At 36.1% G+C, this 16,889-nt stretch overlaps 1 protein-coding gene across 2 annotated transcripts in view; it reads left to right on the top strand.

The window, feature by feature from the left end:
• Window positions 1-15,010, top strand: part of LOC135731529 (fucolectin-like) — a 34,033-nt gene extending 19,023 nt beyond the window's left edge. For both annotated transcript variants that reach the window (XM_065249580.2, XM_065249579.2), the window contains 3 exons: window positions 5,832-5,914; window positions 14,095-14,192; window positions 14,296-15,010. In XM_065249580.2, coding sequence (XP_065105652.2) covers window positions 5,832-5,914; window positions 14,095-14,192; window positions 14,296-14,308 — 194 coding nt within the window. In that variant the 3' untranslated portion in view covers window positions 14,309-15,010. The remainder of the gene's footprint in view (window positions 1-5,831; window positions 5,915-14,094; window positions 14,193-14,295) is intronic.
• The last annotated feature ends 1,879 nt before the right edge of the window (window positions 15,011-16,889 follow it).

Genomic DNA, 16,889 nt, shown 5'->3' with positions numbered 1-16,889 from the left:
ATAATGAACACATTTGTCATGACACTACTAGTGTTTTTGGCACTTTCGCCATATTTAAGCAAGGTCTGGCGCTTAAAATGTTTTGATTCCGCCACCAACGCCGTTTTACAGGATTTACAGTAAGCAAAGTAAGTTACATCGAGCCATTCTCATAGCGGAGACACTCGAAATCTTTTAGCCACTCTCTCTGAAAGGTTTAACGTCAAGTCTTATTTTCCGGTGGTGGAGTCGCATTTGAATCCGGATCGTCGTCATTAATTACAGAAGTAACATTGGCTGTAGTCGGCTTGTTCTCGTCATGCACGCGGTGCGTCTTATTTTCGCGCTTCACGTACCAACGTAGCACGGCAACAAGGAATGACTGACGCTCATATTAGCCAATCTGCGGTCTTCATTAAACGTAAGAACTTAATGGTGAAATTTGATTGGTTATGTAACGTTGGAGAGAACACTGAACCTGGGACAGCAACACGCAGCATCACAATCTAAATCAAGTTGCACCACAACAAAATGGGCAGTCGCAGAAATGCTCCCAAATATATTTTAAGGTCGCACAGATTAAATTTCGGTCGCATATGCGACCAAAATATTCGCAATTTCGAGCCCTGCCAGTAGCCACCGTTCAACCTGAAGAGGGCAGCACTCAGACGTTTTTACAACATATATTGTAGTATTGAAACACTTTATATCCAAATGTCAAAAAACTTACACTAATAAAGCATCATTCTTACAGATCATTAACTAAAAAAGTTGGTTTAGGGTTTAGTTACTCTTTAAACATTAGCATTAGAAAAACGTAAAAGTTATCTAAATGTTATACAAATACTGTAGAACTAAAAACTTACCACCAAGAATAAGTATTTTTACGGGCTGTATCTTCATCTGTTCATCTCTACTTCGACTTATTAGATATTCTCGGCTCTGATTGGTCAATTTGAATGCCGCTGTGCTAAAAAAAGACAGGCTGTTATGATTTCTGAAATACAACAAGAGAAATGAAATGCCTAACTTTACTCACAAAAAAAAATGTAACGTTATGTTCCAAAAGCCACACAACATACACGCTTTAAGAAGCTGGGTTAAAATTAAGACATACTGTAATACTAAATGTTCTACTTATTTAATAGTTCACTAAAAATAAAAAGCAAAAATCTGTCATCACTTAACTTACCCTCATGTTCTCTCATTCATCTTCAAACAAAAACCGATGTACTTGTGAAATCCAAGAAACGTATATTTCCCCTCGATGTCAGATCCACTTGATACTTAAAAACTGCTCACATTTCAAAAAGTTAATCGCAACAGCAATAAAAAACATCGCCGAAGTAATCCATGTGAATCGCGTTGTTTCAGCCAAGTCCTCTGATGATCACTATATATAATTTAACAGTTTTAGTTTCAACTTTTAATCCACATTTACCAACGATCACGCACGTTGTGTATCGAACAACTGAATCAGGAAGCCAATGTGACGTACTGAATCCCAAGAACCAATGAGGTTTAGTCAGGTCCGTCACGTGTGTTGTTTGAATATAAACACTAACAAATTTATGTGGATTAACTTTGTAAAATCAATATATAATGCAAGTTCAATGATATGATGTTGAAATTGCAATGTTAGCCTATTAAAATTAATGTACATGTTTAAAAAAATATATGTTTTTTTCTAAATACACAAAAACTTCTGTAAAAGTATGCTTGTGTTTAACATACTTTTTTTTTTAAATGTGTAATTAAACATATATTTTTTCCCAGCGTACCTCTAGTGTACTTTTTAGAAATACGTTAAATGTATGCTTGAGTTTAGCATACTTATAAAAAGTGTAATTAAAAATATATTTATTACCAGTGTACCTCTAGTGCACTTTTTAGAAATACATTAAAAGTATGCTTGAGTTTAGCATACTTTTTTAAAGTGTAATTAAAGATATAATTATTACCAACATACCTCTCGTGCACTTTTTAGAAATACATTAAAAGTATGCTTGAGTTTAGCATACTTTTTTAAAGTGTAATTAAAGATATAATTATTACCAACATACCTCTCGTGCACTTTTTAGAAATACATTAAAAGTATGCTTGAGTTTAGCATACTTTTTTAAAGTGTAATTAAAGATATAATTATTACCAGCGTACCTCTAGTGTACTTTTTAGAAATACATCAAAAGTATGCTTGAGTTTAGCATACTTGTAAAAAGTGTAATTAAAGATATATTTATTACCAGTGTACCTCTAGTGCACTTTATAGAAATACATTAAAAGTATGCTTGAGTTTAGCATACTTTTTTAAAGTGTAATTAAAGATATAATTATTACCAACGTACCTCTAGTATACTTTTTAGAAATACATTAAAAGTATGCTTGAGTTTAGCATACTTATAAAAAGTGTAATTAAAGATATATTTATTACCAGTGTACCTCTAGTGCACTTTTTAGAAATACATTAAAAGTATGCATGAGTTTAGCATACTTTTTAAAAGTGTAATTAAAGATATAATTATTACCAACATACCTCTAGTGCACTTTTTAGAAATACATTAAAAGTATGCTTGAGTTTAGCATACTTTTAAAAAGTGTAATTAAACATATATTTATTACCAGCTTAACTCTAGTGCACTTTTTAGAAATAAATTAAAAGTATGCTTGAGTTTAGCATACTTTTAAAAAGTGTAATTAAGCATATATTTATTTTCCAACGTACTTGTAGTACACTTTTTTGAAATACATTTAAAAGCTATTTAACATATTTTTAATACACTTTAAAAAGCACGTTGGGAATACAAATGTACTAAAAACATATTACTTAAATTTTAAGTATATTTTTAATACATTAAATACTACTTTTTTTTCACCTGGGCAATAGCAAACATTTTCCGCCTCAATAGGACATTTACACCTTTTAAATGGGTAAAAGCAGAAAAACATGTCAAGATTTACGTTGCATTTCTTAGTTAAAATAGAGGATAAATAAACAAGGATTAATCGCCAGATAGAGACGTTTTGCTGTAATCGTTGCTGTTGTTGTTCCTGTTGATCAATTACTGACTCAATATTCGATTTTGGATCATATGTGTAAGGCTGTATCTGATTGTAAGCCATAGTTATATAAAAAAAAAGTTTTTATGTTTGATTTCCCATCAATGTCACAGCTGTTAGATTATTACTCAAAGGCTGTGTGTACTCGTAACTCTTCAGCTCCGCCAACCGCACGCCTTCAAGTGTTTGAGTTTTTCCTGCAAAAACCGGAAAGGCCGTTCTGTCTTTCAATAATCTGACAACACGAAAGACTCTTTGGACATATGAATGATGAAATCATTTGGCTTGGTAAGCTTTTCCATCGAGTTTAGTATCACTTCGCAGTGGGAGGGATTATAGGCGTGTTGTTATATTTGCGCTGCCTGCTGCTGTATCATACAAGTGAGAGCGTTGTTGGAATGCTACAGTAAACATCCCCATACATTCATTTATTTCTCAGTCCGCCACAAAATCAAAATTGACCACCACAAAGATGTTTGCACATCGTGTTTATCAGTACCACTACAAAAAAGTGGTATGGTGTTCCTGGTTCTCAGCCTGTGGATGTTTTTCATCGCTAAAAGGGAGTTTAGGAACTTATAGCAGAGGACAGATGTTTGATCGAGACAGCGCAAGCTGGTAAAGCTAATCTTTACATTATAGCGATGAGGCTGGTAGTGACGATTCTCTCAGACCAATAAGTGATCTATGGTGTTTTCGCGTCAAGTTTGGGTCCGCTTGGATCACTTGGAACCCCAACCGAGGTGGTACTAAAAAAAAGGATCGGGTACCACATACTTCACACAATGGAAAAGCTCCCAAAAGTAAGCTGACCCAACCCAAACTAAACCAAACTTGGGGCCCTCTTTTAACGATCTAAGCGCATCATCTAAATCGCACGGCGCGCGGTCTAAATGGGTTGTACATATTTTCCAAATGAGTAATGGTTGTGTTTTGGACGTAACGTGCAATAAACCAATGAGAGTCTTATCTCTCAATCCCTTTAAAAGCCAGCTGCGTTGGCGCTGTGCGTAATCCCTATTTAGATAACGGACCTTGTAAACTGAAAAACTAAGCGGAGGAAGAAGACCACCAGTTTAAGAATAATGTTAAATAATTGGGTTGTTTTCATTTTTTTGGAAATTTTCATTTTTTTAATTAAAACCTTTAAAAGCCTTTTTCTTTTACTTAGTCATAGAAGTACAAATAGCAGGCTTTGAATTGCTGTCCTTAATCTATTGATATCCTTCATAATCAATGTAAATAATTTGCAAACATGCAAGAAAAGGTTTGTACTCTAAAAATACAAACACGAGATAAAGGATTTACAAACGTGCAGAAAGCCGAAGCGTTTCAGCACTAGAACAGCAACATATGGGATTTTTTACAAAGCATTACTTAAAATGTTTCTCATTTTACCATATCCACAAGTACAGAGTCATCATGTACAATAAATCCGTAAGATAGCATTTAAAAACATTTAAAAATATATGCATTTGTTTAAAGCAAAGCATTTATTTACTTACCAGGCTACAGGTGAAACAGCTATTTGCGCTTTCTAACGTCTCATAATCAGTCCTCATTTATGTCCAAGAGACTCAATAATAATCTTTTACATTTCAATCCTTTAGTCTTTCATATTTAAAAGCGTTTTTGTGCTGCTGCGCATTCATGGTCAGGACTCTCCTGTGAAAGAGATTTTGAATCTCAGAGAGATTTTCCTGATTAAATAAAGGTCAAATCAAAAATAAAAATGTATGTGATGAGCAAACCCGCGTTGTCTAAATCATCATCATAGTTTTACATTAACATGCGCCTTGCATGCTTTTCCTCGCATGAGAGGGTTTGTGGGCTTCACTTTGCGTGAGAGAGCTTGTAACACGCACAGATTCCTTCTCACATGCACCTTGACTTAATGCGTGCATCTTGCACTCTTGCTCGAACCTTAATGGGTGTGGCATGGACTCCTTCTAGCACCTAAACTTGTAATGCGCATGATTCTGACTCTTCCTTGCACATGAGCTTGTAATACCCGTGGCTCTGACATTTTCTTGCACTGGAGAGGTTGTTAGCGCACAGAGGGTTAAAATCAGCAAATGTGTTGTTCCAGTTCCCTGGCACGCAGGAAATTTCAAAGCGGCTGGGCTTTAATGACACGCTCTGATTAATGGCATCAGTTTTCAGAAAGTTGCAGTCATGACAAGTTGCCCTTGCTTCTTTTTTGTCCACCAATCAAGTGACTTGTCATAAATGAGTCAAAAATAGACAAATTAATAAATGAGTAAACTACTGCCCCGCCCCCCGATACTATCATGTATCGCAATCTCACAGGCTGACGATAGAACCATCTCAAAATGGGACATATCACCCAACACTAGTTTGAAGTCACCTTTATGGTGATCAGTGCTTGCTTTAGTTGAGGTCTTGACCCTTGGGTGACAATAAATCTCATTCAATTATTTTAAATCTTTTTCGACATTTGCAATAATGATATACAAAGGACACTTGTACAGTGATTAAGATAAATATCAATGACATTAATAATAATAACTTTGGTTAATGGAAACTATGTTATTTTGCAATAGTTTTTTATTGACATTTAGAAAATATTGCAAATGTTTAAAAAAAAATCTGTAATGGATACCAGGCTAGTGTAAAAAGGTTATGTTTGATTCATTCAGGTATTTATTATCATGATCTAAGACGTAAAGATTTGTATTACAGTTTTATCTACTGCACAGAAAGTTGATAAGTGAATTAGATCCTCTTGGAAACTGTACAATAACCCAATTTGTCTGTGTGTTTGTGTTTTCCAGTCCAAAAAAGTTTTATGAAGATGAACTTTACCTCCATTCTCGATATGTCAGATCCAACAGAGAGGAACAACGTTCTTAAGGAGGTTAGAAAGTGCTTTTAACCATCTTTTAGCTGCTTGTAAAGTCCTTATGAAATTAAAATTAAAGTGCATTTCTATTTCCCCTAAGGTTAGCTTAAGTGTCATGAAATGAAGACATACTGTCCTGTTCATGTGCTGTAATTGATACTTATTAAATATTATTTGTAGCTTATGTGTAATCTAAATGATTATCTGATTAATTCACTGAGCTCTGATTGATTAACTGAGCTCTGCCTGAATCCAGTGGCAACTCGTGAATGCGAAACTCGTGAAAACATCATCATGTGTGGATTGTCATGTCAAAATATGTGTTCTGTGGATCATGTGTTCTATATGAGATTGAGATGAGATTTGAGATTTATTTATTTATTTATCCTTTTGGAAACTTGTTCTGCACCATAAAGCATGCCTGATACATCTATACATAATGACAATTAGACAAATAACAGAACAAACACAAAACAAAATATACAAAAGAGTTCCCCTCGCCCCAACAACCCCTCACTCATGTACAAAACATCAGGACAAAAGACCCCCACTACATAACTAGGACAAAGTGCAGTTTTGCATACCATGATAGTCCCACAAGGGAGAAAGTACATGGTGCTATTGTAAAGTGCTGTCCTCCAGGTACCCCTCCTTATTCATCAATACAATGCTAGTTGGTATAAAAGACTTACTAGCTCGATTTGTTTGAAAATAAGGTAGCCTAAATCTCCTTCTCTCCTCCTATATGCATCGCGCATCATGTTAAAATGCGTGCCTGCTACAGATGCTTCTTAAGGGTTTATGATAAAACGAGACGCTTGCGTTTGTAAGATACTCGCTTAATCCAGGGCTCGTTTTGGAACCAAACTCTTAAAGCTCCACTGTGTAAGATCTACTCCCATCTAGTGGTGAAATTCTATATGACAACCAACTGAATATTACTTTCTTTTTTTTACCTGTCATCCCGGAGAAGACTGTTAGTGTCCTGCAGACAATAATTGTTCACCACACAAGTAGGCTTGTACTGTAGACTTACAGTATAAAATGTGCTTATACCTCAGGCCTCTCTTCAACTGATCCTGAAAACCCTGAAACCATTCATGAAACTCGAAATGACAGTATTACTGTCAGTTGTTTGCCAGTAATTTACTGTAGATTTAAATGTATGTTATTTACTGGCAACAGAAAGTTAAATGGACATTTAACATTAACAAGTCTTTTTATTTACAGAATAAAACTATAAAATAACAGCCTCATGCAAAGCATTCTGGCAACCAAAATATGAAGTAAACAACAGAAAAAGGTTGATGAGGATTTCTGGTTCCCAAAATGCTTTGCATGAGGCTGTTATTTTATAGTTTTATGCTGTAAAATCATAGAGTTGTTAATGTTTAATGTTCATTTAATTTGAACAAACTGTTGCCAGTAAATAACATGCATTTAAATCTACATAAGTTTCTGGCACACAGCTGCATAACTACAGCTAATTTTTTAACAGTGTGATAATAAACCAGTGGTTTAAAATCTCTCATACTCCCAGGTAGGGATGCTAAACAATTAATCGTGATAAATCGTTAGCAGAATAAAAGTTTTTGTTTACATCATATATGTGTGTGAACTGTGTATAATACATTTGTATAAATAAATGTACACACATGCATGTATGTTTTAGAAATGTTTACATGTGTATATACATTTGTATATTTATGTATAATTTATATTATATATAAATACTTAATATATAAAAAAATTCTTAAAATTATACATGAATGTGTTCATATTTATATATATATACATATTTATTATACACAGTTTACACACATATGTGATGTAAACAAAAACTTTTATTCTGCTAACGATTAATCGCGATTAATTGTTTAGCATCCCTACTCCCAGGGTTTAACATGATAAACTTGTGACTCTATAATGCACACATAATTTGCCATCAAAAATGTTTTGATTAACATGTCATGTAATAATGATTGGTCAAGAATATGTGTAACATATATCATTTTACACAATCATTCCTTGTATACTGTAAATTCAGAAATGCAGATGCTGTCCAACCACCATGCTCTCAGTGACCCCATTTTTTTTCTTTGAAGAACAGTTCATCTTCAGGAGTAAAGCTGTGCTGCTGATAGATATCAGTGCTCTACTCATTGCCAGTCAACATCTAACATTATGAGAATAGACACTTCTAGCATATGATTATGTTTAAATCAACTACAATTATGAACAATATATTTATGTTTTATTATGTTGGCTTGACAAAGCCAACATACTGTTCTTCGATCTAAGCTTATTATTATTAGTGGTGCTTGCATTTATGCAAAGCATCACTATTACTATCTTGCATACTTATTATTATTATTATTATTATTCTTCTTTTTCTGGACACTTTTTCGGCGCGTAACTCGTCCCGCACGCTTTGTCGTAGACCCATAAATTAGGGCTCAAATCGACCGGCTTATTGAGGAGAGGTGTGCTATGACTTTTATAAGCGATCGGGTGCAGGATTTCCGAAAGGGGGGCGAAAAACCACCCAAAAAATCCCATTGACTTAACATTGCGCCCAACTTTGACGAGTCATAGCTCCGCTCGAGGATTTTGTAGAAACATGTGGGTTACAACATTTGAAGAGGGTGGTAGGCTCTGTAAGAACATGGATCACAATGGGGTGTAAGTTGTACCCCTGGGGTGTAAGAGGTGCCCAAAAGTGCCCCAATGAAAAGTCAATGGGGCAAAATCCCATAGACTTACCATTGCAAAAGTTTTGACGGGTCATAGGTCCGAGCCAGGATTTCATAGAAACATGTGGGTTACTAAATTTGAAGAGGGTGCTAGACTCTGTCAGGACGTCCCCCACAATGGGGTGTAAGGTTACCATAGCAACCATTTTGGGCACCCTAGCAACCTATACCATAGACTGCCATTATAAAATGCCCGGATGGATATCTTTGCACCACAGTGTCATAGAGACATGGGGGTGGGCTCATTTTACTCAGGCATCCAATCAGTCTCACAGGATCCTTACAGACTTACTAAGCCACGCCCCTAGCAACCACTTGAGCACCCTAGCAACATAAAATACAAACAGTTATATCTCGGCATCAGAACATCGTAGAGACACGGGGGTTGGACCGTTTTACTTGTGACTAGGGGTGTAACAATTGGGCACATCATTGGCCACTCCCAAGCCACGCCCCTAGCAACCAAATTTGAGCACCCTAGCAACCGAATAAACAAAGCCTTATATCTCCGCATCAGAACATCGTAGAGACACGGGGTTTGGACCGTTTTACTTGTGACTCGGAGTGTAATCACTGGGCACATCATTGGCCACTCCCAAGCCACGCCCCTAGCAACCAAATACAGTACCCTAGCAACAGAGTAAACAAAGCCTTATATCTCCGCATCAGAACATCGTAGAGACACGGGGGTTGGACCGTTTTACTTGTGACTCGGAGTGTAATCACTGGGCACATAATTGGCCACTCCCAAGCCACGCCCCTAGCAACCAAATACAGTACCCTAGCAACAGAGTAAACAAAGCCTTATATCTCCGCATCAGAACATCGTAGAGACACGGGGGTTGAACCGTTTTACTTGTGACTCGGAGTGTAATCACTAGGCACATCATTGGCCACTCCCAAGCCACGCCCCTAGCAACCAAATACAGTACCCTAGCAACAGAGTAAACAAAGCCTTATATCTCCACATCAGAACATCGTAGAGACACGGGGGTTGGACCGTTTTACTTGTGACTCGGAGTGTAATCACTAGGCACATCATTGGCCACTCCCAAGCCACGCCCCTAGCAACCAAATACAGTACCCTAGCAACAGAGTAAACAAAGCCTTATAACTCCGCATCAGAACATCGTAAAGACATGGGGGTTGGACCGTTTGACTCGTGACTCGGAGGGTAATCACTAGTGGATGCCATTTTTTCCCCTAGCAACCAAATACAGTACCCTAGCAACAGAGTAAACAAAGCCTTATATCTCTGCTTCAGAACATCGTAGAGACACGGGGGTTGGACCGTTTTTCTTTTGGCTTGGAGTATAATCATAAATTGTCCCCTGAAATTTGCCACGGCAAGCACCACTCACATTTTCTTCAGGAAATGTACCTATCTAGTTATTATTATTCTTCTGGTACAAACTTTTTCTCACAGTAACTCCTCCTAGAGCTTTCAAGCTACACCCACAAAACTTTACAAAACTTTTAAGACTGGTACGTAGATTGTTGCTATGACTTTTCTAACTGATGGGACCTACCGAATTCCTAAACGGGGCGCTCAAACACCCCAAATTTTCCATTGACTTAACATTGCGACAAACTTTGACGGGTCATAGCTGCAAGCGAGAAATTTGTAGAAACTTGTGGGTTACCACATTTGAAGAGGCTGGCAGGCTCTGTAAGAACATACATCACATTGGGGTGTAAGTTTCACCCCTGGGGTGTAAGGGGCACCCAAATTTCCCCATTGACTTATAATGGGGCAGGGAACATGCCCATATAAGGGAATAAAAGTGTCCCAGATGGAATATCTTCACTTTAGAGTGTCGTAGAGACATGGGGGTGGGCTCAATTTAGTCAGGCATCCAATCAGTCTCTCAGGATCGCCCCATAGCTATTAAGCCACGCCCCTAGCAACCATTTTTGGGCACCCTAGCAACATATCCCATAGACTGCCATTATAAAATGCCCAGATGGATATCTTTGCAGCACAGTGTCACAGAGACATGGGGGTGGGCTCATTTTACTCAGGCATCCAATCAGTCTCGGAGGATTCTTATTGAGGTATTAAGCCACGCCCCTAGCAACCAAATATGAGCACCCTAGCAACATAATAAACAAAGCCTTATATCTCTGGATCCGAACATCATAGAGACATGGGGGTTGGGTCTTTTGGTCATGTTAGCCTTATGCTAGCTCCATGCTAAGTCATACTAACTTCATGCTAGTTTCGTGCTAGCTTTATGCTAATTTCATAATAAATCTTGCTAACTTCATGCTAATCATGTTAGCATCATGCTAGCTTCATACTAATTCATGTTAGCATCATGCTAACTTCATGCTAATTCATGTTAGCATCGTGCTAGCTTCATGCTAATTCATGTTAGCTTCGTGCTAGCTTCATGCTAATTCATGTTAGCATCGTGCTAGCTTCATGCTAATTCATGTTAGCATCGTGCTAGCTTCATGCTAATTCATGTTAGCATCGTGCTAGCTTCATGCTAATTCATGTTAGCATCGTGCTAGCTTCATGCTAATTCATGTTAGCATCGTGCTAGCTTCATGCTAATTCATGTTAGCATCGTGCTAGCTTCATGCTAATTCATGTTAGCTTTGTGCTAGCTTCATGCTAATTCATGTTAGCATCGTGCTAGCTTCATGCTAATTCATGTTAGCATCGTGCTAGCTTCATGCTAATTCATGTTAGCATCGTGCTAGCTTCATGCTAATTCATGTTAGCATTGTGCTAGCTTCATGCTAATTCATGTTAGCATTGTGCTAGCTTCATGCTAATTCATGTTACCGTCGTGCTAGCTTCATGCTAATTCATGTAACGTCGTGCTAGCTTCATGCTAATTCATGTTAGCGTCGTGCTAGCTTCATGCTAATTCATGTTAGCGTCGTGCTAGCTTCATGCTAATTCATGTTAGCTTCGTGCTAATCATGCTAGCATCATGCTAGCTTCCTGCTAATCATGCTAGCGTCATGCTAGCTTCATGCTAATTCATGTTAGCATCATGCTAGCTTCATGCTAATTCATGTTAACATCATGCTAGCTTCATGATAATTCATGTAAGCATCATGCTAGCTTCATGCTAATTCATGTTAGCATCATGTTAGCTTCATGCTTATTCATGTTAGCATCATGCTAGCTTCATGCTTATTCATGTTAGCATCATGCTAGCTTCATGCTAATTCATGTTGGCATCATGCTAGCTTCATGTTAATTCATGTTAGCATCATGCTAGCTTCATGCTAATTCATGTTAACATCATGCTAGCTTCATGCTAATTCATGTTAGCATCATGCTAGATTCATGCTAATTCATGTTAGCATCATGTTAGCTTCATGCTAATTCATGTTAGCATCATGCTAGCTTCATGCTAATTCATGTTAGCATCATGCTAGCTTCATGCTAATTCATGTTAGCATCATGCTAGCTTCATGCTAATTCATGTTAGCATCATGCTAGCTTCATGCTAATTCATGTTAGCATCATGCTAGCTTCATGCTAATTCATGTTAGCATCATGTTAGCTTCATGCTAATTCATGTTAGCTTCACGCTAATTCATGTTAGCATCATGCTAGTTTCATGCTAATTCATGTTAGCATCATGCAAGCTTCATGCTAATTCATGTTAGCATCATGCTAACTTAGTGCTAAACATGCTAACATGGTAACTTTTGGTATCATGTTTACGGAAAGTTATAATACTAAACTAAACTTGTTTTAAATTTCTCTCAATCTGTTTTAAACGTTCAGGCTAGGCTTTGTCAAGCCAACATAAAGTTTGTCTTCAAACTTTTCTATCTAGTTTTCACCTGTTACTTTTTTGTCCACTCAAGTTGCTGCTTTTGAAATGTACCCCCAAATAAAAAACTTTAAGTTTAAGTTACATTTATAGTTAATTGTATTAAAATCATTCATCTTCTAAATATTTATTATATAGGTTACTTAGTAACCTACATATTGTCTTTTAAAAGTTAAGATCTGTGTTATATTTAAAAAGTACAGTATATAAAAAAACTACAGAAAAAGCATTGACGGTTATTGAACCCGGATCCCTGAATGCGCTGTTGAGAGCACTGACCACTAGGCTATCATTTTTGACGGTATTTCAGGCTTTCATGTGATCTTTTTAAAATATGACAATAGATTTTAATTTAGTTGCTGCATAAAAGGATTTAATCCATAAGGACTTTCCAGCTATTTTATGGGTTTATTTATTGCAGCAGTATTATAATTTTCAGTCAGTAGTAAATTTTTCATACATTTTTATCCCAAATTACCGCTTTCTTTTTAACTTTGATCGATTTGATCCACGCTCGACCTCTAGGGCTGCTCAAGAATAGCGTGCACGCGCAATTATCTTGACTAGGGAAATTTGGATCAAATTAGTTGCATTGCGTAAACTTCATTGACCTTTTTTGAAACCGCTTTAGCCTCGCCTCATTTGTTAGGTTAATTCAAGTCGAGTTTGTAACTTTAATCCTCGCTTTTCCAAGCGAGTTTTATGAAATAGCCCTCAGCATAATTAAGGGTGTGGCCACTTTAGTGAGGGGTGAACTTCCACTACTGTCACTAGAATCGAGCTAGGCGGGCGTGGTTTCGAGAATCGAGCTAGGAAGCAAAATTAGCTTCACCCACGTCCTTCCTATTTACCTATTTTCGGTTATTTGCGAGTGACGTGCGGCCAAGATGGTGACGGCAGGCACTGCCTACTATTGGCTTCAAAAAAGCTCTTCACAAACTTACGGGCGACGTCATGACGTCTATATTTTTTACAGTCTATGATTGGAACACAGCTTTTGGTCAGCCTCAATCAGCCGATAAATTCAAAATAATAATAATGCGATGGCCAATCAAATCAAAGAGTTATTGTTATTGGATGCTTCGGTTGTTAGCAGTGGTGAAAGAGCAACACACGATGTAAGTCGCTAAACTAGTGCTCGCCACACTTTTATATTTTAGGATTTCAAGCGTACCTTTACTTTCTCTTGCGTACAGCCCCATTTAAGACCACCAGCAACTTTCTCGCTGTGTGTCTCTTTCAATGAGGTTGTTAGGCGTTTCTAAATCTGGTTGTCATAAACAATCAGTACCATCCTCTCCAGTAATGACAAGAAACAGATGATGTGAACTATACTGCTTTGCTGTCATTGGTAGTCGCTCCTAAAAGTCGCTCATTATTTGCATAAAGTTAAACTTTTCTCAACTTTGTAGCTTGAGGGGATATGCCCCAGTCAGTCACCAATGGTCACTGTCGCTATAAGCTCAGGACTATAAGCTCAGTAAAAGCTTTTATTTAAATTTTAAATCTAATGGGATTGGTTGCTCCAATGGTTGCTGGTGGAGTCACATACATGTTACAGCTACAAGAAAACACTAATTCATTATTAATAAATTCAGTATAGCGTGCATATATTTTAACAATAACGTTTTTATTTTAGCTGAAGACCGCTTTGACTTCTAAAGGACTCTCAAATTTCACACTGACCTGGAAAAACATCCCTCAGAAAGTCCAACTAAAGACAAGCCTGAATGGAAAGTATGTTTACACAACACAACATTAGGAAAAAACTGTTTAAATCCACAGTACATGAAATAAAAGTATATTTATGATTCATACAATTTCATTGTTTTGCTTACAGGTCCATGTGTTAGGAACAATTACAATGAACAGACATGGCCCATTTCATATCAATTCAACCAGATGTCTCTGGCTCAAAGTTCTGATGATTTTTTTTTGGAGAAAGAAATACTAATACTAATACTAATATGTTGAAAAAAACCTATAATATTAAATGCGATATCGCATCTAAAACCATGCGGAAAACGCGACTGTGTCACTTTCTTCCTTCTTTCCAACGTGCTTTTGATGCTGCATTCTGAAAAGTTTAATTATTTTCATCTTACTGCAGCGATTACGCTAAATGTTGCTAGATTAAGTCATTACTTCATGAACCACCCATGTTTTCCCTGTTTGCATGCCTGTAACTCAAGATACCTTCTTGTTTTAGATTCTGATTCCTAACCAGATTTAATTATTTTTAAGGTCCTATGTTATACAATGCCAGAGATATTGGGATCTAAATGTGGCTTCAAATTGTAAAACTGTACTCATTTTTGATAGTCAATAACCAAATGTGGGTTACTCTGCATATAGCTAAAAAATGTCTGATTAAAAAATAATGTTAAAACCAGAAATGTTCTTTTTTCATTTACAATACTGTCAACATCTTCATTTTTGAGAATAAAAAAATATACTGTTAAGAAGAATAAAAACATGGCAATTTAACTTAGGATTTTAGAAATGAAGAGTTTGGTTCCAAAACGCAATAAATCCATTTTGACAAATTTCGGTAAAAAAACGAAGAAACTAACAAGGAAACCACTATTTTCTGTTACAAACTTTCACATAGCATCTTTAGGTTATAAAAACATTAAAAAATAAAAAATTTCGAATCCATTTCATAGATTTTCAAAGATTTATTATAAAAACAAAAAAAAATTTCCACAAAATGCAATAAATCCATGACGTTTTTTTTTCAAAATTCTATAAATCTATTTAATCAATGTATAAATGTGCATTAATTTTTGCCATTTTATATTCATTTAGTTGAACAGTTGTACACACTGATTAAAAAAATAAACATTAATGGCATTAATGAAAACACTTACTTTGTCATATTAGGAACATTGTCATTGCTGTGCCGTTATACTTGACATCATCGCTTAACATTTTTCACATCGATCAGCTGTGATTCTCGTTAACTTTGAGTAAAATTATGGAAAGTTTTTCATAAGATCCCCTGGGGTCAATGTGTTAGCACGAGAGAAGCTAGATGCTGTCGGGAGAACAAGCGGCCGTCTCCCGAGTGCCTCTCACGTAAATTATTAGATGTTGATGGCTTACGTTTCTTTCCCGTCACAGAAAGCCACCACAGGTTTATCAATGCTATTAAAGTATTATTTTGTTTTGTTTGTTTGTTGATCACGAAGTACAAAGTAGATGAGGAGAACTAAGACTCTGTGTACTCAAAGTGCCGCCATTATTTGTTTACATTGCGTGGAATGGATTACAAATATGTGGAGCGGATTTATTGCATTCTGTAGAAAAGGAGGAGTGGCGTTTATTGCGTTTTGGGAAAAAAGGGAGAAAAGATGACAGAATAACACAGCGGATATTGGATTTTGCGTAAAATTAAGAATTTACTTTTAAATACTGACCTGATATAATACTGATGTTGGCAGTAACTCATTTTTTTTCTTCAAAAATTGTGTTTATTGCATTTTGGAACCAAACTCTTCAAATGTACATCTTACAAAGGTCTGGATCAGTTATCATTTTAATCATTTTTTTGTCTTTTTTAAAGTAATGCTTTAAATCAGTGATGATTAAATGAAACTTAAAAAACTCAAACACCTCCTTACCACATGAATCATTTAAAAATGTTAATAAAATGTTGTTTAGTTTGAGGTGATGTTGTTGAATATAATCCACAGCAGTGAATACTATTTGATAATGTGTGGCTATGCTTTACATTTTGAAATCAGATAAAGATCTAGTTGTTAAACACTGAGGGGTGGTTTCCCGGACAGGGATAAGCTTAAACCAGGATTAGGCCTTAGTTTAATTAGGAAATATAACTAGTTTTAACAAACATGTCTTACTAAAAACATTACTTGTGCGCATTTTGAGGCAAAACAAAGGACACTGATGTATTTAAAGACATGTCAGTGTAAGTTGTTTTCAGTGTAGACAGCTCTTACATTTATTTTAGTCTAGGACTAGTCTAATCCCTGTCCGGGAAACTGACACTGAATGTTTGTGTGCATGGATGCATAAATCTGCATGTTTCATAGATGATCATCACCTCATCTGACATCAATGAAGCCACAATTTTACCAGGTTTAAACTTTTAAATCAGCAAAATCAACACAAATCTTTGCACATTTTCAAAGTCCCGAAATAAAAAATAGTTTAAAAGTAAATAAGTGTGTTTGTTCACGAGTGCTCAGTTATAGATAACAAGTTCTGTCGAGCAGCAGGAACATAAAAGTTGTATTACAGAACTGTATTACTGATATTACAAAACTAAGTTTGATGAACTAAATGACTGTATAAAAATAACTTAACAACATTTTTATTATTGTCAAGTTTTTTAAACATTTAGAAATTTATGCATTTACTCCTCAGTACATATTTTATGGTTGTCAAATTATGACTGTATTTTTATTAGTT

The sequence above is a fragment of the Paramisgurnus dabryanus genome, chromosome 2, assembly GCF_030506205.2.
Source record: "Paramisgurnus dabryanus chromosome 2, PD_genome_1.1, whole genome shotgun sequence".
Taxonomy (NCBI): domain Eukaryota; kingdom Metazoa; phylum Chordata; class Actinopteri; order Cypriniformes; family Cobitidae; genus Paramisgurnus; species Paramisgurnus dabryanus.
The sequence above is the reverse complement of the archived record's forward strand: the minus strand, read 5'-3'. Positions and strand labels throughout refer to the sequence as shown.